Source organism: Folsomia candida, unplaced genomic scaffold, assembly GCF_002217175.1.
Source record: "Folsomia candida strain VU population unplaced genomic scaffold, ASM221717v1 Fcan01_Sc009, whole genome shotgun sequence".
Classification (NCBI taxonomy): domain Eukaryota; kingdom Metazoa; phylum Arthropoda; class Collembola; order Entomobryomorpha; family Isotomidae; genus Folsomia; species Folsomia candida.
The window spans coordinates 5,341,691-5,369,007 of record NW_019091201.1 but is presented as its reverse complement, the minus strand read 5'-3'; the positions used below and the strand labels follow the sequence as shown (position 1 = coordinate 5,369,007).

General features: G+C 37.0%; 6 protein-coding genes across 26 annotated transcripts; 2 read left to right on the top strand and 4 right to left on the bottom strand.

The window, feature by feature from the left end:
- The first annotated feature begins 229 nt into the window (after positions 1-229).
- On the top strand, positions 230-2,963 carry LOC110854350. The gene is made up of 4 exons (XM_022102780.2): positions 230-548; positions 1,337-1,501; positions 1,576-1,686; positions 2,103-2,963. Exons 1-4 carry the CDS (start codon positions 489-491, stop codon positions 2,394-2,396), a joined length of 630 nt encoding a protein of 209 aa, XP_021958472.2. The 5' UTR covers positions 230-488; the 3' UTR covers positions 2,397-2,963.
- Positions 2,474-6,936, bottom strand: LOC110854349 (glucose-6-phosphate isomerase). Its single transcript, XM_022102779.2, has 9 exons — positions 6,656-6,936; positions 5,826-6,173; positions 5,088-5,121; positions 4,810-5,016; positions 4,496-4,738; positions 3,757-4,027; positions 3,538-3,689; positions 3,115-3,257; positions 2,474-3,039 (listed from the first exon to the last, which is right to left on the bottom strand). The coding sequence occupies exons 1-9, from the start codon at positions 6,781-6,783 to the stop codon at positions 2,919-2,921; spliced, it is 1,647 nt and encodes a 548-aa protein (XP_021958471.1). The 5' UTR covers positions 6,784-6,936; the 3' UTR covers positions 2,474-2,918.
- Positions 6,937-7,626: 690 nt separating this feature from the next.
- Positions 7,627-8,718, bottom strand: LOC110854149 (DNA-directed RNA polymerase II subunit RPB9). Its single transcript, XM_022102549.2, has 5 exons — positions 8,503-8,718; positions 8,341-8,395; positions 8,196-8,269; positions 7,883-8,009; positions 7,627-7,802 (listed from the first exon to the last, which is right to left on the bottom strand). Exons 1-5 carry the CDS (start codon positions 8,580-8,582, stop codon positions 7,740-7,742), a joined length of 399 nt encoding a protein of 132 aa, XP_021958241.1. The 5' UTR covers positions 8,583-8,718; the 3' UTR covers positions 7,627-7,739.
- Positions 8,719-8,766: 48 nt separating this feature from the next.
- Positions 8,767-17,006, top strand: LOC110854250 (integrator complex subunit 5). Of its 21 annotated transcripts, none has more exons than XR_004835513.1 (10): positions 8,769-8,921; positions 9,042-9,386; positions 11,118-11,436; positions 11,876-12,099; positions 12,181-12,493; positions 12,965-14,268; positions 14,656-14,820; positions 14,897-15,256; positions 15,971-16,454; positions 16,918-17,003. XR_004835513.1 is itself a non-coding variant. In XM_035854751.1 (10 exons), exons 2-9 carry the CDS (start codon positions 9,087-9,089, stop codon positions 15,901-15,903), a joined length of 2,997 nt encoding a protein of 998 aa, XP_035710644.1. In that variant the 5' UTR covers positions 8,769-8,921; positions 9,042-9,086; the 3' UTR covers positions 15,904-15,929; positions 16,207-16,910. The 21 variants fall into 21 exon arrangements, 16 of the variants coding, with proteins under 16 accessions (XP_021958362.1, XP_035710646.1, XP_035710644.1 ...); XR_004835514.1 differs by having other exon boundaries at positions 15,971-16,367; positions 16,921-16,945; XM_035854751.1 differs by lacking the exon at positions 16,918-17,003 and adding an exon at positions 15,892-15,929 and having other exon boundaries at positions 16,207-16,910.
- On the bottom strand, positions 16,954-23,758 carry LOC118436579 (pancreatic lipase-related protein 2-like). The gene is made up of 7 exons (XM_035854973.1): positions 23,609-23,758; positions 20,208-20,319; positions 20,019-20,144; positions 19,920-19,943; positions 19,398-19,506; positions 19,197-19,322; positions 16,954-17,259 (listed from the first exon to the last, which is right to left on the bottom strand). Exons 1-7 carry the CDS (start codon positions 23,756-23,758, stop codon positions 17,013-17,015), a joined length of 894 nt encoding a protein of 297 aa, XP_035710866.1. The 3' UTR covers positions 16,954-17,012.
- A 2,020-nt stretch (positions 23,759-25,778) lies between these two features.
- On the bottom strand, positions 25,779-26,942 carry LOC118436510. Its single transcript, XM_035854760.1, has 2 exons — positions 26,652-26,942; positions 25,779-26,344 (listed from the first exon to the last, which is right to left on the bottom strand). Exons 1-2 carry the CDS (start codon positions 26,780-26,782, stop codon positions 26,131-26,133), a joined length of 345 nt encoding a protein of 114 aa, XP_035710653.1. The 5' UTR covers positions 26,783-26,942; the 3' UTR covers positions 25,779-26,130.
- Positions 26,943-27,317: the final 375 nt, after the last annotated feature.

The window sequence follows — 27,317 nt, the reverse complement described above, 5'->3', positions numbered from 1 at the left end:
GGCCATGTGCATGTGTATGTATGTGGTCTCGTTTCGGGTCATGTGCACTCTGTCGACTTTTTTGATTTGACATCGAACGAATCGACAATTCCACTCCACGGAGAAGAAAGTAGCCTACTCGTTCTGATTCTTCTGCTGGTCTGGCTTCTGTTTCCAGAGATTGGATTTGAAACGGAATGAAATGGATGTAAAAATTGGGATCATGTTGGCAAACTCGTTAGTCGCGTCGCGTTGGTTGGTCGTGAGGTTGGTTAAGGTTCGTTAGCCGTTTGGCTGGTCAAAAGTGAGTGACATTAAGCAGGCAGGCATTAAACGAGTGGGAGTTAATAATAATATTGAATTGTCCTTGCTACACCAATTTGCATACACAGTTTACAGTTCACTTAATTGTTTAATGTGAGTCTCATTAATTTCGTGGGGCGAAATTGAAATAGAGATCTCTTTTTAAGTACAAATTTGCAAGAAGATTTAGCATTACGGAAGGCGCCATGCTGTGCAAAGTGGACACCCAGACGGATGGGACGTTTAAGTTGAAATTTGTAACCATTGTGAGTAAAATAAAATGAGCATTTAGCAAAAAAAAAATTGTATGAAATTTTTTTTTATGAAAAGGCTTCCTGGAGTTTTGTTTTCACTGGGAATAATTTTCGTACAAACTGTTAATTTGCAAAACTAGAATTGCTAAAAAAATATATGACTTCATGTAAAATGATTGCTGGAAGACTGGAGTCTTTTGATCTGAAATAATTTGCATACATGTGTGCAAACTCTTAATTTCTAATGAACCGACTTCCAAATATAACAAATTATATGAATTTAAAATTATGAATGCATGTAAAATGTTTCCTGGATTTTTTTTCGATCTGAAATAATTTGCATACAAAGTCATAATTTGCAATAACCGAGGTCCATCATTCCTAAAAAAAAGTACACAAATTCACAATTACACGTAATTTTTTTTAAAACTCGTCCAGGATTTTTTTCAGTCTGAAATAATTTGTATACAAACTTCGCCTAAAAGTAGTTTGTAAAAATTATGAAGTAAGTAAAAATGATATGAATGCATGCAAATTTTTGCAGAAATAATTTGCATGCAAAGTCATAATTTGCAATAACCGAGTTCCAGCATTCCTAAAAAAAACTGCACAAATTCACAATTACATGTAATTTTTTTTATAAAAAAACGCTTCTAGGATTCTTTTCAGTCTGAAATAATAATTTGCATACAAACTTTGCCTAAAAGTAGTTTGTAAAAATTATGAAAATGATATGAATGCATGCAAATTTTTGGAAATGTTTCCTGGATTTTTAAATTTTAATCTGAACTAATTCTCAGATGGTGGGGATTCTGGACGTAATTCTGGCGTCGTGTGGATCATGTGGAGATAAGAATGATATTTATTTCCTGGTTACCGTTCTGGTAATTTTTAGCATGTCCTTCCTCCACTTGACGTGTTCCTTGTTGGATGTCTTCAAAGCGAATTGGACGTCACGGGGAATGGTAAATAACAAGAAAAGAGGAGAAAGTTCATGTAAAGAAATCATGCTGTTTTTTAAATGGTTGTTTTTCGCTAGGATTTTTTATTCCACTGCGTCGCCGGCGTGTTGATAATGATAACTTCGATCGTTGTCCTTTCCGCGACGGATGCGAGCAGTTGTCGCGTCATGGAGAAGACGAGTGCTGCGGTAAAATTATGATGAAAAAATTTGTAAACTTTTATGCCTTAATTTGTTATGAGCATATGTGGGAATCAAAATCGTCAAAATCTGCACATTTTTAATCATTACTCGCCCCTGGGAATTTATTTTAAAATTTTGGACGACAAATTTGTAGAGCAAGGAGTTCCCCAATTTTTAAAAATATACACTCCAGATTTTGACACTTTTTGAAGGAGAAGATCTCAAGTTTAAGAAACCTTTAGAAAGATTGGAACTTATCGAAACTGGCGAAACTCACCGGCATTCCATTAATCAACTCATAGATTACAAATTTGTCGTCCAGAATTTTAAAATAAATTCCCAGTTAAGAGAAATGATTCAAAATGTGGTGATTTTGACGATTTTTTTTTGCGCGGAGTCATTAAAAATATTGATTTTTTCAGACCATCGGAATCTTCAATGCCTTCATCTACCTCTACATTTGCTGGCTGATTATGCAACTACTTCGCCGGAAGGATAAAGCGTCCGCATTTCCGCTCTACATTTTCTGTGGCCTTAGCCGCGCTCCCCTTTTTCCTGGAAGCGGAGATGAAGAAATGATCCACCATTTTGAGAGAAAGTTGTCCATGTCGTCCACCATTCCGACAAAGTTGCCGAAAAGTCGAGTAGGAACGCAGGAGTCGATGATGGTGAACAAAAGTTCGGGCGGAGGGACGCCGACGCCGGTGGAAACTTGAGGTCATTTTTGCGAGGAGGAGAACGCCTTGATTTTGGTTTATGCGTTAAGAGAGTCGTTTTAAGTGGAAGGCTTGGATTAATTTTGGATTTAGCTTGAATTTATTACTTTTTGGTTGATTGAGCACCACTGATAAATCATGTGAATTATTCTCTCTGATCATACTTAAATATAGTGCTACATTTTTACGACTAAACTAAACACGTGCCATACGAGACAAGATACGACTATAAGAATAGTATTTGACACCTTGGAAGACATGCCTTAATAAATGCTAATGTCTAATGGAATTTACGATGTATTACATATATATAATCATTCGATGTATGTATGTAACATAGAAGTTCGTAGATAGAGATTGGTTTTACAAATCGGGGAGTAACTTTCGACTAAATAGTTTATGGATATGCTAGTCATTTGGAAAGTTTCTAATTTTAGAGTATTTATGAAAAATTTAGTGATAATTCTAAGGTGTTTGGTAATTAAGGTTTGGCGTTGCTTGACTCATTTGGACGAGAGCAGTTTACTTTCCATTCTTGAGAATAAAGTTGATAATTCCTTGCGTCGAGCTGTCATGATTTCCTGTCGCCTGACCAGCCAATTCTGGTTCGATCGCTTTGGCCAACTCTTTGCCAAGTTCGACTCTAAAATAATGAGATGAGAGAGATATTTAATTTAACGATGTATGTACATGAGAATTAAGGAATTGATTGGCGTACCCCCATTGATCATACGAGTTAACGTCCCAAATAGCACCTTGGACAAAAATCTTGTGTTCATACATGGCGATGAGAAGACCGAGCGTGAACGGGGTGAGTTTCTTGGTCATGATAACGTTCGTTGGGCGATTCCCTGGGAAGAACTGGGAGTACAGAAAAAATCATGTAATTCACATTTGTAGAAAGTTAATAGGCACTTAGCAAAACAACGTTTTTGAAATTTCCGTAAATTTCCCTATCTCTTGAGTTGAGTCAGAATTTCTGGAACCTATTTTGAAATCACTCTGAAGTGTCTTACGAACATTTTTCATATTGTCTCCAGAAATTTTAGCCCAACTCAAGAGATAGGGAAATGTACGGAAATTTTAAAAACGTAAGCTTGCTAACTGCCTAATATGAATTTGAATAAATTCAAATATGTACTTTGTGGGGACGCAGCTCTTCCGGAATTGAGGCGGAAGGTTGTGTCCTTCCCACCATTAAAGCTTCCGGTTGTGCGATAAGATTAGCGAGGAGGATTGAGTGGTGAGAAATGCCAGAAATGTCTTCTTTCTTTTTGGCGAATCCAATAAAGTCTGCAAGAGAAAGGCGTACCTTTGTAAAATCTACAAAGTTTCAAGATTGTAATTTTTTCAATTATACCCGACGGAACAATTCGTGTCCCTTGATGCAATAATTGATAGAACGCGTGCTGTCCATTAGTTCCTGCTTGACCCCAAAGGACGGGCCCCGTATTGAAGGAAGTGATCCTCTTGCCGGAAAGTGTGGCTGACTTTCCATTCGACTCCATATCCGCTTGTTGCAGATAGGCCGGAAGTTTAGAGAGAAACTGGTCGTATGGAAGGACTGCGTGAGACTCCCAGCCAATCACGGAGTTGTACCAGACGCCAAGAAGCGCCAGGATTACGGGAACCTATTGTTGTCAATCAGGCAACAATTAAGTAAAGGACTTTTAAGTGTGGATAACTATCTAAATAGTTAACGCGGAAATTATCCAATGTTTTTCACGTTCAAAATTCTACAGTTTTTGCATAAATTAATGAAAGACTCAATTACTCATCACAAAAATCGTTAAAATAAGCACATTTTTAATCATTTCTCGTCTCTGGGAACATATTTTAAAATTTTGAACGACGAATTTGTAGAGCAGATCGTTACCAATTTTTTTAATCAAAAATTTTTTTTACTTAAAAAAAATTTTAATAAAAAAAATATATACACTCCAAATTTTGACACTTTTTGAAAGAGGAGATCTCAAGTTTAAGAAGCCTTCAGAAACATTGGAACTTATCGAAACTAAATAAATTCCCAGAGCCAAAAAATGATTAACAATGTGCTAATTTTCACGATTTCGGCCATGAGTGATTCACTTTTATCTCACATTTTTCTCCAGTGGAGCATTTTTAAAGTGCTGATCCAAGAATCGAGCACCATCCAATAATTTTCTAAAGTTTGCGAATCCACTCTGCAACGCGACCGAGAGTCCGATAGCCGACCACAAGGAGTACCTTCCACCCACGTAATCCCAAAATTCAAAAGTGGTCGTGATTCCGAACTCTTGCACTTTGGGGAGATTTGTAGAAAGGGCGACGAAATGTTTGGCAATGGCGGAATCGTCTTTAACCTGAAGAAAATAAATGTTGGTAAATTTACAGTAATTAAAATTTTACAGAAAATTTCCACCAAATTTTTCACCTTTTCAAGAAACCATTTCCTTGCAGATTGCGCATTCGCAATGGTTTCCTGTGTCGTGAAAGTCTTTGAAGCAATGATAAACAACGTGGTTTCCGGATTGACCGATTTGAGAACATCCGTCAAGTGGGATTCATCCACATTTGAGACGAAATGGGCCTTGGGACCGACTTGGTATTGAGTAAGGGCTTCGCTCACCATGCAAGGACCCTGAGGATAAACAATAATTATTCATTCGCTCATGAAATTTTTGCATATTCAAGAATTTTTATTATTAGTACCAGATCAGATCCTCCGATTCCGATATTGACCACGCTGAAAAGGTTTAATAAATATTGTGAATTTGTATTTTCATTATTGAGGTAAATTTTGTGTCAGTGTTTCGTTTCTTGCAGTGCAAAGCAATAAACGCAAGAAATTGTAAGAAAGTACAAGAAATTCAGCCACGCGCCGTATGAAGTATTTACAGCGGCAGGGCGTAGTTTCTTGCAGGTCAAAATGACTGCAAGAAACCACTTTCTTGCAGCCTGCAAGAAACCACTTTCTTGCAGCCTGCAAGTTGCAGGTGGTTATTATTACTTGCACCCGTAACACTACTTGTAATTTTATAATTTTGTTAAATATGAAGGAGAATTTGAACAGGTCTCCTTCGTCGAAGCCGTCTTCTTTGTCCTCGTTACCTCTCCAAATTTGTAAATATGTAAAATTTTGATGCCGTAAATATTAAAAGTATCAACTCGAAATATAGTTGTTTGCCATAAGATGCATAAAACCTTCGAGTTCTGCTGCTACAAATTTATGCCCTGGAAAGCAAGAAGTGCAAGAAATGCGAGATGCCAGAAAGTGCATAAAATATGCGCCATCTCTCTAGCCACCACGCGCTGTGTGAAGTATTTACAGCGGCGGGGCGTAGTTTCTTTCTTGCGCCTCGCATTTCTCGCAGGTCAAAATATTAATCTGCAAGAAACCACTTGATTTCTTGCACCCGAATTAAACACTGATATTTCTGTATTTCTTACTCTGTCAACTTTTTCCCCGTGTAGCCCGTCCACACCCCGTTGATCACATCATTGCAAAACTTTTCCATCTGGTTGAGAACCTTGGTCACGTCGTCGATGACATTTTTCCCCTCGAGGGTGATGGGTGGATCGTCACTTCTCGCTCGGAGTGCGATATGCAACACGGCTCGATTTTCCGTCGTGTTAATTTTTCCTGCCGAGTACATCGAGTTTCGCTTATCTTCCAGTTTCCGGGATTTTGCGAGGTCCAAAAGAAGCTGGAATATTTCCGGAGTGACGATATTCTTGGAGTAGTCGAGAAGGAATGGTCCACCATCATCGGGACAGGGAAGGTGGTCCAATTCAACACTGTAATAAAAAACCAAATTTGGGTCAGTTTTAGTAAAAAAAAAATGGAATTTCTCAACAAATTGGCAAAAAATTCGCACTTTTTGACGTTCATATTAATTTATAAATCTACGCAATATTATAAGCAAATTTTAAGGTATCATACATACATACGTCAAAATCGTGCAAAATTAAGTGAAATGCAAAAAAATTTGCACATTTTGGCTTTTATCTTATTGATCTATCAATATCACCAAAATTTTAAGCTATCATACATTACATACATCAAAATTGTACGTAAATGAAGTGCAAAAAATTCGCACATTTTGGCTTAATTATCTTATTGATCTACTCAATAGATCGCAAATTTAAAGCTATCATACATGCATCAAAATCGTGCGAAAATGGAATGAAATGCGAAAATTTAGCTATCTCATCGTACAAAACATGCAAAATGAAATAAAATATTTGCATATTTCTACAAAAAATTTCAATCCACCCACCTAAATTTCTTGAACCGTTCCGGATCTTGCTGGAACAATTCACGCATATCCAACTTGGAACCGGCATCTTGATACAAGGCGACTAATTTGGTGTACACGGGATCCTCGGAAAGAAGTGGGAGTGCCATTTTTGATGTCTTTTAAATTGGCGTGGAAAAAAACTAATATTTTTCAAAATCTTTCTTCACCAAAAACAAGAGAGACAGATAAGATGTGCTTTAATTTAATCGGATGAGATTGGAAATGAAGCAACCTTGACTCTGACTTTGGAGTTCAGTTGGTTTGGTATATGTACATATAAAAGTTGTGGTATAAAGGATACCGGGTTTCGTGTTTGCATTCGGCTATAGTTCGGTCAAGTTGGTGTGTGTTGTACTAAACTTGTATTGCATACTAAACTTTTATGATATTGGAAAATGCATCGTTAAAACAAGGCAGTCAGACCATGTACTTATGTAATTATGCAAAGTCATATATTGATTGAAAACCAATGATGCATCCTTCCTATGCAACATCAAATGCATTTACCAATACCTGATCAAGCATTGCTTCAAGTATGACATGACTCAACGCCAAAATTACCACATTTTTAATTATTTCTGGGCTGTGGGAATTTATTTTAAAATTGTGCACGACAAATTTGTAGAGGAGGGAGTTACCAATGTTTAAGAAATATACGCTCCAGATTTTGGCACTTTTTGAAGGAGGAGATATCAAGTTTAAGAAACCTTAAGAAAAATTGGAACTCGTCGAAACTGCTTAAAAACTCACTATTAATCAACTTACCGACTATTTTAGAAATCTGTCGTACAGAATTTTAAAATAAACTCCCAGAAATGATTAAAATATGTTCATTTTGACGATCAGGCCTATGTTAATACAAAATTATTTACATAAATCCAGACGACCGGCATATGTATGTATGTACAAAGAAGACGTTTAAAGTGTCATTATTCTATAAAGCTGCAATATTGAAGTGTAACAAATTATTAATCTGTATTCATTCTTAATCCGTAGAATAAATAAAAGTAAAAAACAAACTTATCGAAATGAAATACAAAACATTTTTGAATTTTAATCTTCTTCACTCGGTCCATCGATGAGTACAGTGTTGATTCGTGCAGACGTAGTACAGCCTCATTTCATCCTAGAACAAGAAACAATAAATGTTAATGAATAATTATTACATGATTTAATTATTTATTTAAATTTACGACGACGACATACTTCAGCCCGTCGGGTCTGCGCCTGGAAGAAGACGGCCTCCTTACTCTGACATTTAGGACAAGGATGATCCTCAGTTCGGGGAAGAGTGGGGTCAGAAATCACGTCGCTGACGATGTGGGTCAATTCACTGGAATAATTGGCAAAATTAATAATTTTTGCAGAAGTACAGTGTTCTCAAAATAGAACCGGACTGATAAGCCTTGACGGTATCATCTGTACCGACAAAGCTTATCGGTGCGGTCTTATTTTGAGAACTCTAGACAAAGATGAAATGATTTTAAATTAATAATAATTGGTTTCATCCATAACTTACTCAATTTCGTGCGTAATCTTGTTTACGTAGATGCAATTGTTGTCCGCAATTTGCTTGTAGTCGCAATTTCGGCACTATTAATTGTTAAGAGAAAAATAAATAACTTCCAATTTTCAAAGTATTTTTAATTAAATAAACTAATTACGGCATAAAGTAACTGTCGGTTCTCTTTATCTTCTCGCGGGTACAACATGTTGTTGCTAAAAAATTAAGGCAATAATTAGCGGTTTAATTAGTTAGTAATTTCCGCCATGAGCGATTTAATTGGTCAGTAATTTCCAAATTTTAATTATTGTTAATTACTCACCATTCCGGACAAAACTTGATCCCTACAAAAGCCGGTCCTTGGCCGGATTGTGGCTGGTCGATGCTCATCCGTTGCGCCATTGTTTTCAAGCAGTGTGACAATTAGTATGTCTAAAAATATGAGAACAACCGGCGATGACAATTAATTTAACGTTAATTAACTAATTATCTTTAATCTTTGATAGAAAAGTGTAAATAACGAAATAATCGTTTCTGGAGTGAAAGAAGTGAAACACGTGCCGGCGGTTGGTTTCAGTTTGCCCAACTCAATGAACATTTTTATTTGTGTTCAAAAAATTCACAAATTTTAATATTTTTAAATACAATTAAAAACTACAATTAAAAATGCTTCAAAAAACGAAGTGCGTACTTTTGGGTGTGGTTTGATTCTGTTCTCGGGCGGTGAGTGATTTTTTTTGGGTAAGAGATTTAACAATTCAATTTTATTCAAACGATTTTTGAATTTTATTGACAAAAAAACTATAAAATTTTTATAGTTTTTTTGTCAATAATAATTCTAAAATTTTACTAAAAATTTAGACGAGCAGTTTACAAGTGTTAGTTTAATTGGTGGAATCATCAACAATGTCCTTCCTCGATAAGTTCCCATCGAATCCCTCCCCCGAAGAAACGTTAGCTCAGCTTCAACGTTTCCTCGGAAGGAACTCATCCCTTCAACCGGCCTCCTCCAGCGCGATGTCGAATAACAAAGGAATCAAGGGCAAAATTAAAAAGTCCACGATTCCAGAAGAGCTGAGCATGCAGGATTTGACGCACTTGGGAATGTGGCTTATCAGACATCTCCCCGTTTCGAGGGACTCCGTATTTGAATTTATTTCCAGCACGTACAGCCAATTTGTGAAGGAATACATTATCCAACAGCAGGTTGGGGGCAAAATTTAATTATTTAGATGTCTTCTACAAAAGGCGTTAGGACATGGTTTTGACGAATTTGCGAGTGAATATCTCTGGCGGGGAGTTGAATTTTGAACTGATTTTTGGTCAGTTGCAAGATAATACTCTCAAAAAGATATATTTAAAATTTTAGGCCGATAGCTTTATAAATGCCCCCTCCAGTGCCCCCAGAGTTGGAAGGAGCCAAAAAAACACATTCCAAACTGAATTTCTCATATAGCATGATAACCTATGAGGTCAGAGGTGAATGATTGTTAATATTACAACCCTAGATAATCATTGCATGTAATAATAAAAGAATCTACATCAATTACATAACGTTGGGCCTCCATCGTCGCTGATACTTTTTCATGAAAATTGATAAATCGGACCGTGCACAGGAAAATTGACCTGCTGACCTTGAAAGCGGACCCACTCGGTCAAATGAAGATTGAGGGCAAAGCTCTAAGTGTCCCAAATAATATTAAATTAAACAGTGAAGATTTTGTGTAAACAGTTCTGGAGAACGACCCTAGCTAATCAGCTGTCGCGGAATCCTAAAAACTCGTGAACTTATTTGGAAAATTAATGGTCAATTTTTTTCGAAAATAAATTTTACTAATCTTTTTGTGTCCCTTACTGCAGAACTATTTTATCTACAAGGTACAAGTGACAAAATAATAAAATTATTGCGTTTTGGTTAGGTAGATTATTTCTGAAGTTCGACATCGAAAACGACGGGAACTTTTCCAAAAAATTTATAAGGTCTGATGAAAACTCAGTCCGTGGGGTTTAACCACTTATCAAAATTGTGTCAAAAGTACTTACAGTGCAATATACTATATGTACCTTGGATAAAAACCACGTTAGGGATTTTTAGCATCAAAGTCGTAAAATGTGGGGGCCTTAAAAGTCGAGGAGTTGCGTTCACGAGAGTATTCCATTAGGACAAGTATGAAGCTAGACTACAAAAGGGACTTAAAAGATAAGCATGAGATAAAAGTGGTTTTATATAGTGAAAAATATGCTAAGTCCCTTGATAATAGTCGCAAAGACGAATTTTGCATCAGGACCTAATAAACAAATCTTTTGTTCAACGCCATTTTTTAAGAACACTGGTTTGGAAAACTAAAAAAGGACACCTCTCCAAATTTGACCTTGCCTCATTTCGCGGAGTACACAAAATCGGAAGCCAGATATGCTTACCTATAGTTTGAGACATGGGCTTTCACATAAAAAAAGTTAGAAATCTCTACGACTAAAAACCATCCCGCAATTAAGGTATGAATTCGTCAAAACCATGTCCTAACGCCTTTTGTAGCGTATGGTCTCCGATTTTGAGCAAAGTATTAGTGATAATCAATCAATCAATAGTGATAATCCATCACAAATTTAATTGGTGTGAAATTTGCGGAAGACAAGATCTCCCAATGGGCACGTTCGGCAGAGATATTTGCATCCGAAGAGGAGAAAACGCACCATAAAGTTGATAAATTTTACGCTTTCCAAATTTACTGCGCCTTTTCTCCTTTTCAAATGCAAATATCTTCGCCAAGCGTGCCCATTGGAGGTCATGTTTTTCGCAAATTTCATACCAATCAAATTCGCGATCGATTAACACAAATTTACTCAAAATCGGAGAGCATATGTTGGGAAACCTTAATTGCTAGTAATTAATTGCTAAGTATTTAACTTGTGCAACTGTGTCTGTCTTCCTCACAGGGAAATGTTTCTTCTTGTACCGACGACGATTTAAAACTACTTGACGACATTCACGAAGCGTTCCTAACTTTTTTGAAAGCAAATGGTGAAATTTGGGCCCCCATCCTGTCAACTTGGACGCTTCATCTGCTTGGACAATTGTCGAAAGACTACAGCCACCAGATTGCCTTCACACATGGAGCACAACTGCAGAATGTTAATGACACGATTCGTTTCTGGATGGGGTCAAAGGCTATTCAGAGTTTGATGGATTTGACGGCCCGTTGTCTCACGTGTCGTGATCATGCGAATGCGGATACTTTCATTTCTGCATTAATTGGTAATTATATTGTAATAATTACGAATACGTCACCAAAATTCTCAAAATCGTCACCTTGTTAATCATTTCTCGGCCCTGGGAATTTATTTCAAAATTTTGAACGACAAATTAGCAGTCAGTGAGTTGATTCATGGAATGGTGGTGAGTTTTTTAAGCCAATTTCGACGAGTTCCAATGTTTCTGAAGGCTTCTTAAGCTTAAGAATTCCTCCTTAAAAAATGTCAAAATTTGGAGTATATTTTTCAAAAATTAAAAATCTGTAGTATATATTTTTTTTAAATAGGCCACTCCCTGCTCTTCAAATTTTTAGTCCAGAGTCTTAAAATAAATTCCCAGAGCTGAAAAATGATCAAAAATGTGTGGACGATTTTGGTTTCCAGTCATCGAGTCCTACAAGTGAACACCATTAGTTAATTAATTTGAATTTCTTATTATTTAGATACCAGCACAATTCACAGTCCCCGTTTCGATTGGGTTGTCGCACACGTTGGGAACACGTACCCTCAAACGATTGTCTCGCAAGTTTTGAATCTTGGATTTCAGCACTTTTCCGTAAATTCACCCATGGCGTCGGTAAAACTAAACTCGGTCCGAGCAATTCTCGAGCATTTGGTTGGAACTCATGCGAAAGAAGTGCAGCAAGCGTTTGACCAAACGATTCAAGTATTTGATTAATTCATTGGCAATTACAATTTTTAAATTGATGATCATTTTTTGATGAATTCTATTGCTTCGTTTACACAGCAAGGATTGACGGACAATAGTTTGAACATGGTTATTCTCTACGTGATGACGATGTGCTCGAATTCCATGCCCCTTCTCGACGTTCTGATGGACACCGTGTTTCCCCGACTTAATGAAGAAACGCTGCTAAAACTTCGTACCATTGTGCCTAAATGGATCCAGATTCACTTTGGAGGTCGTGAGGTGGCTGCCGTGGCGTTAGTGACGCATTTGATCATGAAAAGTTCACGGGGTCCGAGAGCACTGGAAATTCTGATGAAAGGTTGCAAAGAATGGGTGCCCCCGATCGGAATATATGCACGGACTCTCTTGGGTGCGTATGAATTTATCATGATTTGACATTTTAGGACTCGTGTTCAAAATCAGCACATTTTTAATTATTTCTCCGCTCTGGGATTTTATTTTAATAATTTTAGACGATAAATTTGTAGAGCAATTTTAAAAATTGTTCCCAATTAAAAAAATATACACTCCAGATTTTGAAACTTTTTGGCGGATGGGATTTCAAGTTTAAGAAGCCTTCAGAAAAATTGCAGCTCATCGAAATGGCTTAAAAACCTACCATTCCATTAATCAACTCACTGACTACAAATTTGTCGTCCAGAATTTTAAAATAAATTCCCAGAGCGGAGAAATAATTAAAAATAATTAAAAATGTGCTGATTTTCACGATTGTGTCATTGAAATCTACGTTAACAAGTCATTAACTAGGCATAATTAATCATTAATCTAAATTTTGATTAGTATAATATGAAATGCAAATATTGTATTTTTTCCCCCGCAGATCACTTTATTGCCGAAGCCTCCAGCATGTTTTACGGCTCCGACTCTCCCAGAAAAGGCCTCGCCACAAACTTCCCCGCCTTCCCCGCAATGAAGGACAACTCCTCCATCATCATAAACTTCTTAACCGACACTGACCCCCAGATAGCTCGCGCAGCCAAACAATTCGTCAAAATCCTCTCCATGTATGACGGCGCCGCCGTCGGAGTGAAGGCAATCTGCCACTATCTCAACCATTCTACCGACGACGTCCACCGCTGGCACATGGTCGACCTGATCGCCATGCTCGAAATGAAGTATTCCAACCTTCTCACCGACACCCTACAAATTTTAGCCATCCGCTCCTCCAACTCAGACAAAGCCAAGATCTCCGACAAACTACGAAAATGGGACAACATTTTAAAACTTGTGAAAAGTGAGCGTGAAACTAAAATCAAACTTCCCATCCGACAAAAGATGAGTGTCGTCCTGCAAGAAAACTTGTGGATTTTGACGCCCTTAATGGACGTTCGAAAACTTGGTTTTTGTCTCGACGAGGCCGGAATTGTGATTGAAATTCTCTCCAAACTTCCCGAACTTAAGAACAATTCCAAATTTGGGACACGTCTCGCCCTGCAGCGACACTTGGTCGAATTTCTCTTCAAAGTTTTAGCCCTTCCGGCATCATCAAATCCGACGCAGAAGGTGAAAAATGTGACAAACGTTTCCAAACTTTTGTACGAACTGGCGGAAAATCCAGCCATTCAGAACGATTCGCTGAGAAGTTTGGTGCAATACAGTTTGTATCCGGAGTGCAAACAGCTCTTTATGAAAAGAGTGATTGGGAATCCGAAACTGAATTACTCCGCGTTCGATTACGACTGCATCGACCCGACCGGAAGTGGACACAGCGATAATGAATTTCAACGCGGCAAGTTTTCCATGTATGTGTCGCTCATGGAGGAAAATCAGAGCAGAAGTTCCGTCCTGAATATTGCCGGGTCTCACGCGACCACCTTTCATTCCGGGAAACTGCTGAAGAACGGGATAAAAAATTGGAGCGCCATGCCGAAAGTTGTGATTACGGAGAATGAAGACGCGTACTTGAATTTTGAGCTGTTTTTATACGTGCTGATGAATGTTTGTATGGCGGTGCCGTCAGGGGGGAATGTTGGGGAGGGGTTTGATGTCGGGTTGAGTGTGAAGGATGTCGGGCAGGTCGTGTCGGTGGAGGCGATGAAGAAGGTTGCTCTGCTGCTGGTGGAGATTGTATCACCGGATGTTATGTTTAACGGGTTGCCGTGGCCGGAAGAGGAATTTTCGAAGGTAAAGGATAGTTAAAACTCATGACCAAGTCGGAAAAATCAGCACATTTTTATTCGTTTCTCGCCTCTGGGAATTTATTTTAAAATTCTGAATGACAAGTTTGCAGTCAACGAGTTGATTAATGGAATAGCGATGAGTTTTTAAAGATAGGTTCGACGAGTTCCAATTTTTCTGAAGGCTTCTTAAACTTGAGATCTCCTCCGCCAAAAATTGTCAAAATTTGGAGTGTATTTTGAAAAAATTGGGAACGACCTGCTTTACAAATTTGTCGGACAGAAATTTAAAATAAATTCCCAGAGGCGAGGAATGACTAAAAATGTGTCAATTTGAACAATTTTGGCGTCATTAAAGGTTGGACAGTAATTTGATGAATATCTTTTTTTAAAGGTTCAAGTGGAGCGAGATTTACAAATCCGACGTGCATTTGAAGATCATCCATACTTGTGGGATTTGCTCGAGCTCGTAGCAAATCATTGCCCATCTCTGTGCTATTGTTCCGTTTTGTTAAGAGCACTAATGGCGACGTTAATGGCACATTGGACATCTTGTCAGGTAAGCAGAAACGTAGATTATTTTGTAACACTGCCATTGTGTGTGATTGATTGACATGTTTACGCCTACTTTCCAGGAAGCTCCAGCCAAAAATTCGCCAAATCAGTTGGAATGGACCATTCGTCTGTTGCAAATAATGAGAACGGGACAGCTAATTCCGCCCCCGTTATGCTACATCGGACAAGTCGTGCACGAACTCAAGTCTCACGAAGTTTTAGCCTTACTGAAGGATGTTTGGAGCTATATGAAAATGAACATCCCCGTCCCCACGATATTCATCAGGAAGGACGCAAAGTCAAATAGATTTATAAGAAATCCCGAATTTTCAAAGGTGGACGTTATTTACACGGAAAAACTTAGATTAGCTATTTTAAACAATATTGATCGGTTGGGTTACCTTTACCCGAAATTATTTCCTGTCCAGCAGACAGTGAAGGTTGAAGTATAAAAAATGAGTTAGTCTCGACATCGCCAGCGGTAGGAAAGGAAAATCGACCTGCTGAAAATTATCCGAGTTTTTTGAGGTGGTGCAAAATTCTGCACAGTTTTTCTGCAAATTAACGTAGAAGTTGATGGCTTATCGCCAAAAATCAGCACATGTTTAATCAGTTCTCGGCTCTGGAAATTTATTTTAAAATTCTGGACGACAAATTTCAAATGAGTCAATTGTACAAAAATATAAAAAGATCTCAGCTTTAAGAAACCTTCAGAATGAAGGATTTAAGAAAACTTCAGAATGAAACTCATCGAATTCTTTTTATCAACTCAATGACTACAAATTTGTCGTCCGGAATTTTAAAACAAATTCCCAGAGCCCAGAAATTGCAAAAAAATATGTTAAAATCTAATTAAATTTAAAATTTTAACAAATTTAGGTTTAAATTTAGGTTTAAATTTAGGTGATGATTCATCAGGTCCTACGTTAAATTTTCCCATGTATTTTTAAGCAGAATTTACCAAAAACGTGCACAGATTTCTGGGCCAATTTTAGGCAGATCGATTTTCATATTTTAGCCTTGACGATGACTCTGGACTCGACAAAGACTGATAAATGTTGGTATTTTTTCTTAGATGAGGCCATAGTTACTATATGGAAAAAAATCATCTAAGTAAGCATTCACTACAGGTTTGAAAAGCTTAATTTTTTCAGATCTCCGTTAATTTCCAACCGATTTTAATGAAATTTTGCCCAGAGTTAATTGCGGCTACCTCGAGTAGAGCCCTGATTTGGCCGCCTAAAGCATCCAACGGTTTATGAGATATTCAATAGAAACCCAACCAATAGTGTGTTTTTTGGAGATTTGAAAAAATTTAAGGCATGTATGAAAAAAGTACACGGATAAAAAGTTGATACATATTTTTTATAAAAATACAAAATTAAAATAGACAAAATCGGTTTAAAAGCGAGAAAGTTTTGATGGTGGTGAAATGTAACCACTCCCACCACCGCCCAAAGTTGAGTTGCTAAGGTCGACCCAGCGACTTCTCAATTCAGAACCCTTTAGGTGATGCTTGGGTCTCTTAAAAAGTAGGTCATTAGTAATATGGTTGGTGGTCACATAAATTACTGTTCAATACAAATAAAAACTAATAAATAAAAGAAACCCAAAAAAGGACAGCTTAGATGAGACTAAGTGCGATAAAAAGTATTTAATAAATTTCTTCTTCAGTGAAGGGCACAGAATTTTAATATTTCCAGCATCAGCGCCCCATTTCATTCAGTACTATGTACCATGATATAATAGTATAGTTCTGTGCCATGTACATACAAGTATACAATAAGTATCAAATTTGAAATATTAAAATCATTTGTGAATTTTTCTTGTCACTAAAAAATTATGAATGCTTACAAATATACTGAAAGTTGATACATGATATACAGGTGTAGCCTAACATGGTCGACTTTTAATAATATGTACATATATGCATACATGTTGCTTATGTACAGACATTTGAGTAAATTCTTAAATGAAATGGGGGCGCTGATGCTGGAAATATTAAAATTCTATGTCCTTCACTGGAGAAGAAATTTATTAAATACTTTTTATCGCACTGAGTCTCATCTAAGCTGTCCTTTTTTGGGTTTCTTTTATTTAGTAGAAAATATTATCTGTACTAATAAAATTCTGACATTTCATTAATAATTTATTTCTTCACGGTCAATAAATGTTTCTAGAATTTGATAATTTTTTTTACGTAGTTGTAACATTTTCTGGTTTTGGTGTCGTGGCCGTAATTGGTTCATGGGCTGGATCATTGGTTGGAGGTTCTACTCCTTTGGTCATTTCACTGATCGAGGTTAAAAGTTGGCTGGACGTTTCCTGCATTCCTCCGATTAATTTGGAAGTAGCGTCCTCCCTTTCTTTCGGTGCTGTTGTGTTCCCATAGTCAAATTTGGAATTCATCGTGACATTCAGGTAGTAAGTTCCTTTCGCAGTCCTGGGAATTAGAAGGGAATTTGATAAAAGGTTATCACTAACAATGCGATGGTGTGAAGTGTAACCCTCCGATTTGGCTGAAATTTCGAAATTACGAGGTCCATGTCAATACAACCAACGTTTCTTCAGGTAGTTTTTGCGATGGTCACAGTTTGGTAAAATAATTGAGGTCAAAGTTGAAAAACGGGCGATTTTTACCAGGTGGAGGAAGCAAGCTCAACTTCCAATCTCTTCCCGTACTAAAAATTGCCAATTTTTGAACTTTCACCTCCAATATTTTGCCAAATTTTGACCATCGCACAAACTGCCTCAAGAAACCTTGGTTGTATTGACATGGACCACATCATTTCGAAATTTCAACCAAATCGGAGGGTTACACTTCACACCATCGCATTGTAAGTAACAATGGAGGTCTCCCAGCATGTGCTCTCCGATTTTGAGCAAATTAGTCTCAATCAATCACAAATTTAATTATTAATAGTATGAAATTTGACACGATCTTCGAATGGGCACGTTTGGCCGAGATATTTACATCCGAAGAGGAGAAAACGCACAGTAAATTTGGAAAGTGTACAATTTGTCGACTTCATTCATGGCGCATTTTCTCACCTTTGGATACAAATAGCAGACCTAAAATTTCTTAAAACTTCAGATATTTTTCTTTACAAAGCATCTTGAAAGACTTTAATATAATGAGATGCACACAATTAGTAATATTGACGTTGAAGCAGGTCAAAAAAAATTTATAATTACGATCAACGTAAAATATACATATTACCTACGTATTTAAGTGCACTTGTCGGCAATTGAGGTCTTCCAGCGTATGCTCTCCGATTTTGAGGAAAAACTAGTGTCAATCGATCAAAAATTTAATTAGGGTGAAAGTTTAGAAAGACAGGATCTCCCAATGGGCACGTTTGGCAGAGATATTTGCATCCGTAGAGGAGAAAACGCGCAGTAAATTTGGAACGTGTAAAATTGTAATGTTTCAAAGTCAGAAAAAAATTTGTAGAATAAATATGTCAAGTTTAACATGAACAGATACACTTTTTGGAAAATTTTGGAAAATTTGGAGAGTGTAAAATTTGTCGACTTTAGGGCACGTTTTCTCCTCTTCGGATGCAAATATAGAAAGAGAAAACGCAACATAAGGTTGACAAATTTTACACTTTCTAAATTTACTGTGCAAAATTTTCCGAACCAAAAAACATATCTGGTTATGTTAAATTTATCATATTTATTCTACGCAACTTTTTTCTGACTTTGAAATATTACAGTTTTACACGTTCAGATATTTGCATCCGAAACGGAGAAAATCCGCCCTTAAAGTCGAAAAATTTTACACTTTCCAAATTTACTGCACGTTTTCTCCTCTTGGGATGTAAACATCTCTGCCAAACGTGCCCATTGGGAGATCGTGTATTTCGCGAATTTCATCCTAATTAAATTTGTCCTCGACTGTCACTAATTTTTCGTCAAAATCCGAGACCATCCTCTGGAAGACGTCCATTCTTCATTCTTTTTAATACTCTGTTTCAATTATCTGATTACTCGGTCTTCTCTATTTAACACCGTCAACCGTGCAAGTGCATAAGTACACAAAGGGCATGGCAGACCAGGTACATACTTAAAGGCACATTTAATTAGGATGAAATTTGCGAAAGACGCGACTTCCCAATGGACACGTTTGGCCGAGATGTTTGCATCGGAAGAGGAGAATACGCGTCGTAAAGTTGACAAATTGTACACTTTCTAAATTTACTAGGCGTTTTCTCCACTTATGCAAATATCTCTGCCCCACGTGTCCATTGGGAGGTCGTGTCTTTCGCAAATTTCATACTATTAATAATTGAATTTGTGATTGATTGAGACTAATTTGGTCAAAATCGGAGAACATACGCTGGGAGACTTCCATTGTAAATGAATCCGATAACTTACTCTGGACAGAAATATCCCATCCTCGGCTTATCCGTTGATGTCGCGCAGTCGCACTGATTATCCAAGAATTTCTTCCAACTGGCACATTTACATCCGACTTGTTCCTCTTGTAACATTTCGATGTACCTTTGAAGAAAAAATTGGGGACAAGTTAATGACACCAAATTTATGACTAGTTTTACATATTTATTTACTAGTTACAGATCAATACAGCGGAGATGATTGCAAATATGTTTCTCGGCATTGCTGGTGAGCGACCGTCGGCGTCGGGTACCGTTAGGTGGTTCACATCCGGGGAGATTGTCGCCTCCTAATGGATAACATTTTATGAAAAAAATGATACTATTTTTTAGCAATTTAACGTAGAATTGAATGTCGTATCGCCAAAACCAGCTAATTTTGAATCACTTCTCGGCACTGGGAATTTAAAAAAATTCTGGACTACAAATTTGTAATCAGTGAGTGATTAACGGAATGACGTTGAGTTATTTAAGCCAGGTTCGATTAGTTCCAATTTTTCTGAAGGCTTCTTAAACTTGAGATCTCCTTCAAAAAGTGTCAAAATCTGGAGTCTATATTTTTAAAAACTTGACATCGACCGCTCTACAAATTTGTCGTTCAGAATTTCAAAATAAATTCCCAGAACCGAGAAATATGCCGATTTTTACGAATTTGGTGATGCATCATCGAGTCCTACATTAATTTAAGTGACGATTAAATTACCATTGGGATAGAAATCGGCATGTCCTGAAAATTAGGGGTAAAATCTTAACTTGGAGAAGATTGCATGCAATAATGAATTTGCTCCTAATTTATAAGTACCTCTGTTCATTTTTGACCCCAATAAACCCGTGTTGCAGTGCATGACTTGGACGAAATCTCCGTTAAATTCTGTGAGTTGGAATTCTGAGGGGGAGTGGTCAAAATTTGGTCCGGCTGGGTCAATAGCTGTCCAGTAGAAAATATGTTTTAAATAATTCAGCTCAATTAACTAATTATTTATGAAATTACCATCAATTCTTGAAATTTTTTCTAGTTTATACTTTTCGAAAAACTTTTTCCCCGTAATTCCTGCCGTATGACCGCCTAGCGAGTGTCCAATGACGCGAATGTTCTTGCCACCCTGGATTTAAAAAACATGAGTAATCATTACGACTTAGCATAATTTCATAATTTTGGGAAAAGACTTGCAAACTAAATTGGTAAATACTTAGTTTTGATAATGCTTAAATTCGCAAATGATTTTTGCGAACTTGCCAACCGTGTTTTTTTTTGCTAACGATATTAACTCGTAATGAGTATCCCCATTGTTTCGTGTTTTGGGGGGTATCCCCATTGACCAAAGTGATTACTGAACACGTATTTTATTCGTCCGTAATGGACGAAAGGACGAGTCGAAGTTCGTGTTTAGAACAAGTTATAGACGGGCTTGTACGGGGTGAACGGGCGCCGGTAAACGTGCTAGGCTCGTCCTTATCTGGTCCGTTAATACCAAAACGGAACCAATTGAGTACGTTCCTGGAACGGGGCTGAATTCGTTCTAAGCACGCTCTTATGCGGTGCAAATATACGAAAATAGTACGAGTATGTAACCACCAAGAACTATTTTTTACTCAATTTATTTATATTTATATTCGTAGCTTTAATACACATTAAAATATAACTAGCAATTAATTTATGACGAAACGTGCTCTGCAATTCCATCCAAGCTGTATCTAAGTATAAAAATGTCTCACATTAAATAATATTCTTAAATATTCTTAATCTACTAAATATATGAAGGTTATGTACATACCTTTTTCTTTCTTGCTTTGATCCTGGCAGGAGCTTTGTTCAGCCAGTTCTGGATGCTTTCGTCGATGTGTTTATGCGTAGCTGATGACATTAGTGGATTTGTCCGGACGGCAGCTAAAATTGAAAATGGTTAAAATATGCACCAGAATGAATCAAGGACGAAAAGTTTAAATTATCAGCCTTACAATAAACACAGCTTTTGATCTTTTCACGATCTTTAAAAGATTTTTTTCCGCATCGACCCGCCAAACTTTGTGTTGCTGCAAAATCGTCCGTCATCAAAAGTGTAAGCACGCGGTAAATAGCATCTGTGCCTTTACTGCATGAGCCTGACAATCTCGCTATCTAGAAATTACAATACATAAATATGATAAACAGAAATAAAAAAATTTGGGTGAACTTAAAAGCTTGATGTTAACCAGGGCTTGTCGAATTTTAGGGTCAGCTCTTTTTCGTTCCAATTCGTCATACTCCGTCAAGTTGTTTAATGGAATAACCTTTTCGTCGTCATCAAGGTCTTCGATAATCGTCCTATTTTGATTACGCAAAGTCAGATGTAAAGTTTCTCGAAGCTCGTTAATGGTCGCTTGAAGATAATCCAGTTTACGAATTATATCTGCACCAAAAAAATAGATACGCCCCTAAAATTTCAATTGTTACTGTAGAAGGAAGTAAACTACATACCATCGGTTTTTGGAGTAAGTGCAATTGTTCCATTAAATGACCCTTGATCAATATTCTGGCTTCGTACCTGGGACAAAGAACTTATCGGGGCTCGTCCTTTGAAAATTTAGTTATTTTAATTATATTAATTAATTCAAACAAGTTAGAATGAAACGGTAAATTATGTTTACGAATGAGTTAGATTGTTTAGGTTTTACATGTAGCCCTTCTTTAACGGACTATCGTTCTCGTCATCGCCACTTGAGTCAGAGTTAAAAAGTTTTCTGTTGACGGTCTTACGTAGTCCCCAGTTCTGCGCCACTACTAATCCCTCCTCCTTGCGCAAGAAGTGGAAGATTTAGGCGAGCATCTTCGTATTTTCCTAAACAGAATATAAATAAAGTTTTAACGATACACCCACGAACTTTATATTATAACCAATGTAAAAAATACTACATACCGTATCGTTTAACTATTTCAGTCTCGAAGATTTGGCGTCTGGTTTACTGACTGAAGAGTTTAGTAATACTCGCGAATTTTCAAAATTTTTAGTAGCACGACTGGTAATTTTTTTCATCGAATTTCTGTAAATGTCCTCTGTCCGACCGCTAGCTGCAGCCTGGAAGTAAAACTAGAAGCAAAAGCATCCATGCTGCCAAATATTTAAATGTGGCGCACTAGTTTCATCGGACTTCGTCCCTCGGCCGTCTTTAACTCGTCTAAATTCAAACATGAAAATAACCATACAACCCCATCTCGAGGTGGTATGGTTGTGACCACCTCCGTACGTCCTAAGATCGAGCCCCTGGTACCGGGCGAAACTCGTGTCATACGTACAAACTAAACACGTCTTTTACTGGTGCCCTTGGTCCTGGACGAATCCAGCACAAATAGGACCAGTTAAAAACGTGATGAGAACCAACTGGTCAATGGGGATGCATTACGAGTTGGCATACAGGGTCAGGCGCGTAAGATATAACGAATTTGTCGTTGAATAACCCCGGAACGGATTGTCGTAGCGGGTCAAAATTTTGAACAGACGAGCATATTGTCCTAGTCAAGAGTTGTGCAAAATTTTGACTCTCTACTTTCAAAAATGCCTCCCCCACAGCCCCCAGAAGGTGAGGCAGTCATAAAAACTAGTTGCAAACTTAAGTACTCGTCTAGCCTAATAACAGAACATCTTAAAAGTGAACGAAAAACATTTTCGAAATCTAGAATCAATAGGGTATTGAAAAATATAAGTAAAAAGCGAGAAATTTTGAGCTAAGGACAACCACCACCCCATCCAAGAAGGCAAAAAAAAGTGTTAATTCCGACCGTGCTTAAGAAAATTGACCTATTGACCTCAACAGGCAATCCATCGACCCAAAAGGAAATTTCCCGGTAGGTTGGGGTGTCTAAGCATTGAGTGAAAAGAGAAATTAAGATTTTTGAAAAACGACTTCGTCAGAAAACTCGTGTGCATCAGCTGACCGAAAAACAGGAAAAAAATCGCGCCCGTGTTTACAAAAAGAATTATTTGAATTTTCTGTCAAGGAATCAGAGTTAGTTATTGGTGACATATGACAAAGCACTAATTTCTCTACAAGTTACTAATTAGGTTCGAAGAGCTTACTGCACGACTAATGACGGAAAAAATTCACGCAAGTTGGTGCTTGAGTGTGAGGAGAACTTTTGCAACACGTTTATGGTTGTCGGTGCAATGTCGGGTCGTGGTGTCCTCCCACTTATCAAAGTCCCCCAAAAAGTGAAGAAATCTGCAAAGCATTATGCTAACCGTGTATCGAAACCACTTTTAGAGTAACATTTTCCTAAATAGCACGGTAAAAAAATAAATAAGGTAATTATTCATCGTGACGCAGCGTCTTCCCAGACGACAAAGTTAACCCAAGGTTATGCAAAGGACCTTGAAGCTAGATTGGGGATAAAAATCATTTCGAATAGTGAAATACCTGTACAGTCCCCTGATGTAAGTCAAATGGGCATTTTTGAGTTCGGATACTTAAAAAGAAAATCTTTTCTGTGGAGACAGGATTTTTTAGACGGAGTTTGAAAAGAGTTGAAATGACTGCCTCACCTTCTGGGGGCTGTGGGGGAGGCATTTTTGAAAGTAGAGAGTTGAAATTTTGCACACAACTACCTGAGGATAATATGCTCCTCTGTTCAAAATTTTGACCCGCTACGGCAAACCGTGCCGGGGTTATTCAAGGCCAAAATCGTTATATTTTAAGCGCCTGACCCTACTGTATTTGCATTGCAAGAAAAATAAGAAAATTGCGAACTAAATACTTGGTTTTGATAATGCGTAAATTTGTTAATTCATTTTCAAGCCAAAACTTTTTGCGAACTTGCGAACCGTGTTTTTTTTGCTAATTTTACTGACGATTTGATCTCATAATGGATACCCAGATTGTTTCGTGTTTTTGAAATTTTGTTACATATTCACCTTGACATATCCGTTCTTGATCAGCCAGACTAAAAGAGTGGATAGTCGATCGGCCGTGGTGGCGGTGGACGTGGACGAAAAGACGTATGCCCCATCACTGGAAAGCCCTATTAATTACATATACGAGGAAACTTTTACTTCGAAATTTTGGAAGAGTGGGGAGGAGGGGATACGTATTTTGTGGGTGGAAATCCACCCGCTTTACTCTGCTGCATAAAAGTTTAGATGGGTATACTTACGTAACTTACAGAAAAGTGGTCTTTTCTTGCAGCTCGATTTGCATATTGTTCAATTCAATTGCAATTAAACATAATCTAATCCGAAGTACTCAAATCCATACAAAAGTAATAATTCTTTTCGGCTTTTAAACCTCGCTATTCGTGCTGATAAAGTCGAAAATTTCTGAAGGATTTTTTGCCTGGAGAAAACAACGTAGATACAATTAAAAAAATTGTCCCTGCTTTATTTTAAATTTTGAAAATTTTAAAATTTTTCAAAAATTGTACGGGGTTGACACCGAAATAGAAATTCTGGTGAATTTTAATAGCTTAATATATGACAGATGCATTATACTTGTTTGGTCGAAGATATATTATTTGAGTTCAAAGAACAGAGTGGTCAAAATACTTTGATAAAATGCAGTATTGTGAGCTCCATTCTTCCAAATTTTCGGAGTTGCAGGATTTCTACGAAAATTTGTAAACGATTTTTGTATAGAGAAAGTAACGTGTGTACAAAAAAAATGCGAGTTTGACACCGAAAAAGAATTTCTGGTGAATTTTAAATCTTTTGAGGTGTGATAGATTTGTTGAGTGTTCAACAGAATGTATTGACGTACATTGATTGGTAAAAAACAGGTTTTTTACAACTTTAAAAAATAGTGGTGGGCAAAATACTTTGCTAAAATAAAATATTTTCGAGCATTTTTGAGCTCCGTTCTTTCTGGGGCTGTGAGTCACAGCCTGTGACACCCACAAAAAGACCAAAATCTACATCAAGAATGCAAAAGTCATGCGAAAATGCTTGTTTTTTAAGAAATTAAGTTTTTATTAGTCAAAATATTAAATTTAAAAAAATCAAGAAACAACGTGCTTTAACAGCGATTGAAAGTTAATTTCTCCACAAAACCAGGTGTATTTTCTTATGGCAGTTGTATTCTCGACGTAGATTTTCGTATTTTTGTGGATGTACTGGAAATTAGAATGGAACTCAAAATACTCCATTTCCGCAAAGTATTTTGGTCACCTTTGTTTTTTTTAAGACGTCAAATATCTCAAGAGGTTTTTTATCATTCAATTTATTTCAATACATTCGTTTTTTGACACCTATCGTAAAGTTTTTAATCTATCACATCAAAAGCAATTACAATTCACAAGAAATTCTTTTTCGGCGTTTTGTCTTGCAATTCTTGCAAACTTTCCGGGCAAAAATCGTTCAGAGTTTTCAACTTTTGTCAGCACGAGGCAAATGTTATTCGCATCTGTCAGATTTTAAGCAATTAAAATTCACCAAAATTTTATTTTTCGGTGACAAACTGTTGCAATTTTTGAAAACATATTTGTTAAATTTTCTCCTGGAAAAAATCGTGCAGACATTTTGGACTTTTTTATCAACACGACTAGCGAGGTTCTTTAAAAGCCGAAAAGAATTATCTTTTTTTGTATGGAATTAAATAATTCCCTTTGAATTATTTTGATTTCAATAATAGATTTTGTGAAAATCGACCTTGCCAAATCCTTGTCAAGTCGACTTTACCAAAATTGCCAAAAAACACTTTTCTGCAAGTTATTTATGCATGTATGTATGTCCGCCAAAGCGTGGCACCCAAGCCGGCTTGGATTTCCGAGGCTGTTCCACCCACAAAAGAAAAGTATTCTGCCCACCTCTGAATTTTAAATGGTACACAAACAAATCACAGCAGATTTTAATACAAAAAATACCCTTTTACCTGTCCAATCTACGAGAATTATGTTGTGTTGCAGCTTCGCAGCCATAAGTCCTATATGAATAGAAAAATTTAGGCCAAATTTAATTTACCCCATTTTTCCGTTCTTTTTTTCCAAAATAATGATCTCGTACAAATTTACCATCCTTGACTCTAAACGAAGAAATAATGTTGTCATACTCATCGACGAAGTATCCGGCGGGGGTGAAGCCGTGAATTACTGCGATGACGTCCTGACTCTTGTCGAACGGGGAGTTCGGAGCGGTCGTTTTATTCAGTTCGAAACCGACTACTGGGCTAAAAAACGATAAGAAATTAGTCATTTTTTTTACATACACTGCTAGAAATCTGGTATGGTTAGAAAGGTATTGATTTCTCGGTGTTAAAGTTGCTACCGCTTGGTATTAAAATTATACCAGTCCGTAAAAATTGCTACGGATATGGTGAAACTTTAATACCGAGCTATTACTACTTCCGGTATCACTTATCAATACCACTTTGGTTGGTATAGTCATACATGAATACCGCTTGGTGTTATTTTAATACCGGATTTCTAAGAGGAAGTATGTAGAAATGATTCGTTATTAAATAATTAATTCCTCACTTTTTTGGCGTGAAGAGAATGAATTTAATTTTTCCTGCATAATTTTCCGCAACTTTTGTAACCAAATTTCCCAAATGTCCGACAACGCCGTCACCCGCCATATTGCTGACCGTTTGTCCCGCAGCGTTCATCCCACTGAAGAAAGTTCCTGATAAGAAATTGTCAATTACTTTTAATTGTGGTTTCAATGTCAGGTATATTTAAATGGTTGTCGACTCACCCACTCCCATCCCAACCACGCTGTTCATTAGCTGTCAGAATTTTGGAGTTTAGAATGAAATCAAAATTGTATTTTAGAGAATTGTATTTTTTTAACAATTGTAACCCACGCTTTTCCCTGTAGCAAATATGCTCCTCTTTTTGGCATCCTGGTCATCATCAGTATCACCGAACTTTTCAGCGTCTATGTCATAAATAAGCACTGAAATTGATTACCAGTCTTTCGTTTTTTGCAATTTCTTGCAATTCAAAACAAGAAATGCGAGGTGTAAGAAATGTGCTAATAATAAATTGGCACAAAAACACCCCAAAATTCATACTTTTACACCTTTGCTAAATATTTCATAAATATTGTAGCTTTTTCTTAATTAAATAAAATATAATTTTTTAGTTGATAAGCTAACATGTAAAATTCAAATTTTGCATTTTGGAAAACATTAAAGTGAA